Source organism: Rutilus rutilus (genome assembly GCF_951802725.1).
Source record: "Rutilus rutilus genome assembly, chromosome: 9".
Lineage (NCBI taxonomy): Eukaryota > Metazoa > Chordata > Actinopteri > Cypriniformes > Leuciscidae > Rutilus > Rutilus rutilus.
The window spans coordinates 28,331,792-28,341,014 of record NC_140223.1 but is presented as its reverse complement, the minus strand read 5'-3'; the positions used below and the strand labels follow the sequence as shown (position 1 = coordinate 28,341,014).

The 9,223-nt window shown below is 35.7% G+C and overlaps 1 protein-coding gene across 1 annotated transcript; it reads left to right on the top strand.

The window, feature by feature from the left end:
• Window positions 1-3,605: 3,605 nt before the first annotated feature.
• Window positions 3,606-4,732, top strand: LOC311297375 (C3a anaphylatoxin chemotactic receptor-like; the record flags this gene model as incomplete). The annotated part of the gene is made up of 1 exon (XM_084419622.1): window positions 3,606-4,732. One exon carries the CDS (start codon window positions 3,606-3,608, stop codon window positions 4,656-4,658), a length of 1,053 nt encoding a protein of 350 aa, XP_084275748.1. The 3' UTR covers window positions 4,659-4,732.
• Window positions 4,733-9,223: the final 4,491 nt, after the last annotated feature.

Below are 9,223 nucleotides of genomic sequence, written 5' to 3'. Positions count from 1 at the left end.
GGGTTTGAAATATTCCACCTGCGGCTGGACACCCCAGTGATTCTCAATATGCAGCCCCCTGGGGTCATGTGTATTCCAAGTTCCCCCCTTCGGGCTGGGCATAATTGCATATTTCCACTGATATATGCTTCCCAGTGTACCTTGGTACCTTGGCATAATTCCAGCAGCCATTAAAAACTGTCCCTTTCATGTTAATGTTGTTTTTTCATTGTTTACATGTTTAAATATTCTGAGAATGCATAGTTTAGTTTAAACTGCAATAAATGCATTAAAAAGTTTTTTTTTTTTTTTTTTTTTTTTGGCAGCCTTTTTTTTATGCCAAAACAGTGATGTTTACAACTTGTTATACGGCAGAAATGGATTCAGCACCTAAAAATCATATAGAAACAACACTTGAAGTACTTTTCCTCAAAAATGCCTACTGCATCTTATCCAGGGCTATTTATCTATTTTGGGACTTGACTAATATGCTGGTTTCCTTTTCATGTTCAACAGCTGTCCACCGTAATTGTAAAGGAGAATAAGTGGTGTGACTGTGAAAAAGTAATAAGACACATAGGACCTTTCGTAAACTGCCTGGTTCATCTGAACAGCTGTCTGAAACCCATTCTCTATGTGTTCATGTGTGAGGAGTTTAAAGGGGTCATATAATGGTACATGCACTTTTACAAGTTGATTGTACTGAAATGTGTGTTGGCAATGCCTGTACACAACCATCATAAAATGATAAAAATCCATCCAGTGTGGATCATCTCACCCTTCCACTTGTTCAGGCCTTTCAGAATCACAGGGTCTCAAGATGAACGACACAACCTTCTCGTCAACTGGCAGCAGCCAGGACAACAAAACATGCTTTTAGAAAATTAGTCCCGGAGATATTCATTCCTTGTATTAGTCTGAATTGATCCGATAAAGCATATTAAGAAGCTTTCCACTTTGCCGCCTTGAACCCCTCATCCCATGTCAGATAAGCAGTGATTCAAAGACTTGTTTGTTCTAAAGTCAATCCAAAGGTGTAATTCATACACCATTAAAATGATATTTCAGGCAGGTTTCTCCGACACGCCCCTTGTTTCCCATTGGTTGGACTAACAGATAGCTCTACCCCAAACTCATGCCATTGGTTGAGTCAACGTTGTTGCGTCTAAACTGGTTGGGATGATAAAAATGTTTTGTATTGTTTATGCTTTTTATGGGAAACCTACAGATGTTTTTTTGTATACTCATGGCTTTGGGGAAATATTTCAACATAGAAAAATATAATATAAACATATTTTACCTATTATGTTGATTATATATATTATAAGTTTTATCTTTTTAATGCATTTCTTTTCCATTGACTTGTTTTACGCAATCTTTAAGCCACGTTGTAATAGGCTACTGCTAATTTAGTTATATTATGTATATAGTAGCCTACCATATAATGTTTATTCAATCACCAAAACTGAAGTAATTCTGTGTGAAACATGCTGTCTGTAGTCTTCCCTTTATTTATATATATAAATTCAAAGAAAATGTTTATGCTGTCTGACCTTTATTATTAGGCATAAAACAGTCACAGTGTTAAATAATAAGTGTTGGGTCTCAAAAAGTCACAAAGTAATCCAAAAAGTAATCAAAGAACTAGTAAAGTTACATTAAATTGACAACAGGTGATTTTCAAATAAGTAATGGAAGTTACTTTGTTTTTCTCATGTATTGACTGACAGCTCTCATGTCCTCATGATGAGAGAAATCATAAGTACAGAGGAGTTGTGTGTGAACATGATGATTATTGTAGCTCTAGACTAAATGTGAGCATTTTCTCATCTCACTCGCACAAAAACACATTCAGTATTCCTCCAAATCAATAAAAACAGTGAAATGCAAACTCAGAATATTATGCAAAAATGTGTTAAATAACACACATATACTGTATTTAATGTATTTTATTTGTATTTAATCTCACTTTAATAACCAATGTATTTGCTGTTGACCTTCAATGATGCAGTTAAACCATACTAATAAGCAACAATGATTTTAGTGAAACATCTTTTTTTTCTTTTTTTTTTGCTGAAGTAAGAGTAGAACTTTATGTCCTATTCTTTTGCATTCCAAGAATGGCAGCACAGATGAAAGGTTTGTTTGAGCTGTGCCCTCTACTGCATGATTTTGCATTTCCTTTTGCATTTACACTTTTACATTTGAAAAAATATATATAACTTTTTTGATATTAAAAAGAAAAACAAGCAAGCCCAGCCCAGGTGAGAAAAAGTAAAGCAAGAGTAGCACCTTACTTTTCATAAAAAAGTAACTAAGGAACGCAATTAGTTTAAATTTTTTACACAATATTGTAACTATTGTAATTGTTACTAGTAATGCATAAAGTAACTTTCCCCAACACTGCACAAAATCAGATTTTGAAGGGCAGCTCAAACACTGACAATATTATACAGGCTAATTATTGTAATTAATGAGAAGAATAAATAAAATGCAGAAGCATAAATCCATCCATCACCACATGATCAGAACCAATTATTTTTAGAATTGCACAGTAAATAGAGAAACCTGGATTCCTTGTGCAAGAGCAGTGTTTACCAGGTCTGATATGTGTTTGTGAAGTAAAATCAACAACGCATTGAGAATTGGCATTACTGAAATACAATTCCTCTTATGGCGAATACTACTAAAGCAGGTGTTGAAATCAAATATAAACCAGACAACAAAATAACTGCTATCCTACAATTGATTGCTCAAGGAGGAAGGCTATTTATACAGTATGTCTCAATGTTTTTTTTGTTGTTGTTGTTTTAGAAATACAGGTCAAGAAACATTAAACTGGTACTAATATATTAGAGTAATTAGAATTATATTCCTAGTGAGTCATGGCGACCGATGGCATAAAAAATAGTTTATTTCCCTAAGAATGAGCCGAACGCCTGAATTTCTCATTAATGAGCCGTGACAGAGTGACCTTGGACAGACTTCAGAAAGCATTATGCAATTGATTATGAAATTGCAATTTCTGAGTTTCCAGTGAATATGATAAGTGAAAAGCCCATCCCCTTCTCTCTTACCCTTACAAGAATATTTAACTGTGATCAGGGTTGATAAGTAAAGAAACATACACTGACCGCTTTCCAATCAACTCACATTTCTTATTATTTACCGAGACAACAGGTAAGATTATTGGCCTTTTCACTTAAGTTTACATGTTTAGCATGTTTAACAGTTTCTGCATTATATTTTAATTCATTTACATTTTGTATTTTAGTTTTTGTTCAAAAGTTTCTAAGTTTTCTAACATTTTCGTACTTGGGGCTTTCCAAATGAATTAAGTGGATTATAATTTGTTTCTTTAACCTCATGTATGTTGAACATTATTTAATGTTGATAATGCTCTGTTACAGATATAGTTTGGCTAAAAAGATTGTTGGTTAATATATATATATATTTTTTTTCAGCCTCTTCCAAAAAAAATATAGTTAAAATGAGTAAGTATAGCTGTGGTTCTTACTAAAATGACATAGCAGTTTTCTATGAGCAACATTTTGCTAATGAAATATCTAGATATTGAACTTGCTTCTTTTGTTTTTACTTCAGACCAAACTGTAGTCCTATCCAATATGACAACATCAACCAGCAATGCAGTTGTCACAGTGAATTCCTTAAGGAACATCAGTATTGTCCTCCACTGTATAATATTTGTAGTTGGTGTTGTTGGCAATGGACTGGTCATCTTCATCACAGGCCTCAAAATGAAAAGCACTGTCAATACCATCTGGTTTCTGAACCTGGCAGTAGCAGACTTCTTATTTTCATTCTTCCTGATCTTTAATATAATTTACGAATACCGTGAGTTTGACTGGCCTTTTGGTAAATGTATGTGCTTCTTGAGCAGCTTGGTGACCTTGTTGAATATGTTTGCCAGCACCTTCCTGCTGACAGCGATCAGTCTGGACCGCTGCCTGTCCACCTGGCTGGTGGTGTGGTCCCGGACCAAACGAACTGTCCTGAAAGCAAGGATAATTTGCCTACTTATTTGGTTAGCGTCAGTCGCTTGCAGCCTGCCTTTAGTCATCTCTCGGAAAACGTTTTCACCTTCTGCACAACAAACGCTGTGCATTCATGACATTCAGGATCTAGAAATTCATGAAATTCAGGAACTAGAATCATACAAGAGGCAGGTAGTGTACCGTTTTGTGGTGGGTTTCCTCCTCCCGTTCATCATAATCACTGCATCGTATGTAGCGATCGGAGTACGAGTTAAGCACCTCCAGAAAAACAATAAACTAAAACCCTTCCGTATTATCCTGGCAGTAATCCTGGCCTTCTTCTTCTGCTGGCTTCCCTTTTATGTTCACAAATTCCTTGAAGTGTGGTTGCATGAAATGGATGCGACAAACCCTTCGGACGAGCTGGACAGCTTTGAGAAGATTTACAACCAGATAGGGCCCTCCACAGTCAATCTTGTCTACTTGAACAGCTGCCTGAATCCCTTCTTGTACATATTTATGTGTGAAGATTTTCAGAAAAAGCTCAAGCAGTCTTTAGTATTGGTGTTCGAAAGTGCATTCGCAGAGGAACAAAACTCAAAACATTCCCAATCCAAACGCATATCTCATTCTCAGGGTGGAACAGGAATGGAAATGACCCAATCTTCAACACTTGAAGTTTAAATGAATATAGAATCAAATATTTACATGTATCAAATTACAAAAATGTAATATATGCTAATTTAACGTATAAAGAAGCAGTGTAAACAAAATATTATTCTGTTTTTTTTTTTTTTTTTAGGATGGATGATGGAAGCTGATGTGCCAACAAAAAATATCGATTTATTGTGTCATAAATGTATAAATAGCTTAAATGCATGCCTTACTAAAGGGTTAGTTCACCCAAAAATGAAAATTATCCCATGATTTACTCACCCTCAAGCCATAAGGTGTAGATGACTTTCTATATGACTTTCAGGTGTATATGGTATATGACCGATCACAAAAGTTATATTAAAAAAATATCCTGACTCTTCCCAGCTTTGTAATAGCATTTAATAGTGCCCAAGTTTTCATCCATCATAAAAGTAATCCATTAATTAAATCCAAATAAAAGTAAAAGCCATCCAGAGGTATGTTATTCCCAGATAACAACCGCTCAAAACAGATAACGCAGGCTCATCTGGGTTACTGAAGACAACAGCGGAACAGTTATTCTTCATGGAAGTTTTGCATTTGGTGAGCTAATAAAGTATTAAAATTCAGTCAAATCAATATTTTGTTTACAGTTATTTATTTAATTATGCCATCCAGTATCTTGGACTCGCTTTCATACAAACGCAGCTGCTGCCATTTTGTGACTACTGTTTTGCACACTGTTGGATTATGAGATACAAACAGGTACGATTTTAAAACAGTTTAATCTGAAATCAATATATCTCATCCCCATAATTATTTATGTGGCGACATGCTGTGTAATAAGTGGTATGACTGTTACCGTATCTCTTAAATGTCCGTCTAGTTTGAACTTGCCGCGCTGCAACTGCTGTCTCTGCGGAAGCTTTTTGTTTAAAGACCAACTATCAACTCAGATCAATATTTTTGTGTCTAATTATTTACTTATGTGGCAAGTAGCTGTGTAATAAGTGGGATAATGTACATCCAGCCTGTACAGCCATGTACATCCGCTTCGGGTCGGGGTCCTCATCACCCTGTCGGGGGTTATTTTGAGAGAACAATCAGCTGGATGTACATTATCCCTTCTAAAGTTTCAGATATGGATATACTAGATTAACCAGAAATTGGTCATTGTATTGTGTATTTGTATGAGTTATTTTCTTTATATGGACTCTTTAAGTTGTTTTTCCTTGGGTTCCCATGTTTCCTGGCTGTCTTCCTGTTCCTTTCCCCTTTTTTTGTTGTTAGTTGGTTTCTATGGTTACTCATTGGTTACATGTTTGTTTTCACCTGAGTCTTGTTTGGTTTCTCATTTAGCCATATATTTAAGCCTTCATTTTGGTACTTCTCTTGGTCTCTTTTTTTTTTTTTTTTTGCTTTTTTTTTCTTCTGTAAATAAACAAAATCTGCTGCAATTGAGATCCACTGCTCCTCTTCCCTTGCCTGCACCATAATGGTATTTGTATCTAATTTTCATGGGTTTCTCTACAAACTGAAATGTAGGTTATTGTTTTTGCTTTGCAACATTCTTTGAATAAATTCCATGTAGAAAGAACTATTTCAATAAACTTGTGTGTTTTCATTTTCAACCACAATACAACATCTGTCCAACGTTGGACACTTACGGAACAAAATTGTATGGGAATATACTGCAAAATATAATGCGATATATTACATAATACATTTCCATACTATGGGGAAACTAGTGCTTGTATTTTTTTAATATACTGCAATATATGCATTGACCATGTATGGCTATATATTAATACATATAAAATAATTATAAATGAAAACAAAAAAAGCATTATTGTGTACATATATTGAACATACATGTTTATATAAAAAATGTGAATGTATGTTAAAATATACACATACACACACACATATGTGTGTATATATACACATATATACATGTGTGTATACATATATACATACATATATATATACATACATACATATATATACACACACACATATATATATACTGTGTATATATATATATATATATATATATATATATATATATACAGTGAGGAAAATAAGTATTTGAACACCCTGCTATTTTGCAAGTTCTCCCACTTAGAAATCATGGAGGGGTCTGAAATTGTCATCGTATAGGTGCATGTCCATTGTGAGAGACATAATCTAAAAAAAAAATCCAGAAATCACAATATATGATTTTTTAACTATTTATTTGTATGATACAGCTGCAAATAAGTATTTGAACACGTGTCTATCAGCTAGAATTCTGACCCTCAAAGACCTGTTAGTCTGCCTTTAAAATGTCCACCTCCACTCCATTTATTATCCTAAATTAGATGCACCTGTTTGAGGTCGATAGCTGCATAAAGACACCTGTCCACCCCATACAATCAGTAAGAATCCAACTACTAACATGGCCAAGACCAAAGAGCTGTCCAAAGACACTAGAGACAAAATTGTACACCTCCACAAGGCTGGAAAGGGCTACGGGGAAATTGCCAAGCAGCTTGGTGAAAAAAGGTCCACTGTTGGAGCAATCATTAGAAAATGGAAGAAGCTAAACATGACTGTCAATCTCCCTCGGACTGGGGCTCCATGCAAGATCTCACCTCGTGGGGTCTCAATGATCCTAAGAAAGGTAAGAAATCAGCCCAGAACTACACGGGAGGAGCTGGTCAATGACCTGAAAAGAGCTGGGACCACAGTTTCCAAGGTTACTGTTGGTAATACACTAAGACGTCATGGTTGTGAAATCATGCATGGCACGGAAGGTTCCCCTGCTTAAACCAGCACATGTCAAGGCCCGTCTTAAGTTTGCCAATGACCATTTGGATGATCCAGAGGATTTGGTCATAATTCCACTAAACGTGTTTGCAGGAAGAAGAATGATGAGTACCATCCCAAGAACACCATCCCTACTGTGAAGCATGGGGGTGGTAGCATCATGCTTTGGGGGTGTTTTTCTGCACATGGGACAGGGCGACTGCACTGTATTAAGGAGAGGATGACCGGGGTCATGTATTGCGAGATTTTGGGGAACAACCTCCTTCCCTCAGTTAGAGCATTGAAGATGGGTCGAGGCTGGGTCTTCCAACATGACAATGACCCGAAACACAGCCAGGATAACCAAGGAGTGGCTCTGTAAGAAGCATATCAAGGTTCTGGCATGGCCTAGCCAGTCTCCAGACCTAAACCCAATAGAGAATCTTTGGAGGGAGCTCAAACTCCGTGTTTCTCAGCGACAGCCCAGAAACCTGACTGATCTAGAGAAGATCTGTGTGGAGGAGTGGGCCAAAATCCCTCCTGCAGTGTGTGCAAACCTGGTGAAAAACTACAGGAAACGTTTGACCTCTGTAATTGCAAACAAAGGCTACTGTACCAAATATTAACATTGATTTTCTCAGGTGTTCAAATAATTATTTGCAGCTGTATCATACAAATAAATAGTTAAAAAATCATACATTGTGATTTCTGGATTTTTTCTCACGGTGGACATGCACCTACGATGACAATTTCAGACCCCTCCATAAATTCTAAGTGGGAGAACTTAGAATACTTTCAAATACTTATTTTCCTCACTGTATATATATATATATATATATATATATACACACACACATATATATACACATATACGTGTGTGTGTGTGTGTGTGTGTGTGTGTGTGTATACATACCTAAACGGAATGAGTTACAACATATTTAAAGTTCCCAGCATGCTTTGCTTTGTTAAAGGAGAGCAATTGTTTAAAATTAAGTGTTTATTGGTGTGTTTCAATATTACAGTTTTTCTGAATTGCTAAAACACTAAACCCCATTCTCTGAACCAAATTCTCAATAGTCTAAACCAATTTGTGGAATAAATCACTCTTTCTGTAAAACATTAAACAAGTTCAGGTAGTTAAAACACCGTTTGCAAATCTCATGCAGTCTTTTTTCAAAACTCTAAACACATTCTCACTCACTAAAACACATTTTGCACTGTGATGCACTTACGTTTCAAAATGCTAAACACAGGTAGGCGAAAGTTAAACACAACTGCAACACAGTTGTCATCGTTTACACACAACGACTCAAAATTGTTCACACTTACATTTTTTTTGGATTGCTTAAGCACGATTTTCAAAACAGGGCCCGTGTTTTCAAAACACTACACACAGTGAGCACAACCACACACCCAATTAGCAAAACACTACAGATCCTTTGCATAATTAAACACTCTTGTAAAAACTATACACTTCTGTTTAAAAACCACACTTTGTTACCATATGAAACACACACGTTTCACATTACTATACTCTGTTCGCACGAGTTACACTCTGCTGTGATAAACCTAAAACACTTTTAGCACTTCTACTTCCCTATGATTAGATACACAAAAGAAATGTATTTGAAATATATTTTCAGAGTATATTTTGGAATATATGCAAATATTTGAAATTGGCCCAATACAGTTTTTCTCAATCGATTTGGTACATTTCTCCAAACTCAGGTAACAGCTCTCAAAACAGTTAACACAGCAAACTAAATGCACTCTTATGTTGACGAAACAGTTAAGTATTCACTGCACAATGAAACACAGCATTTTAT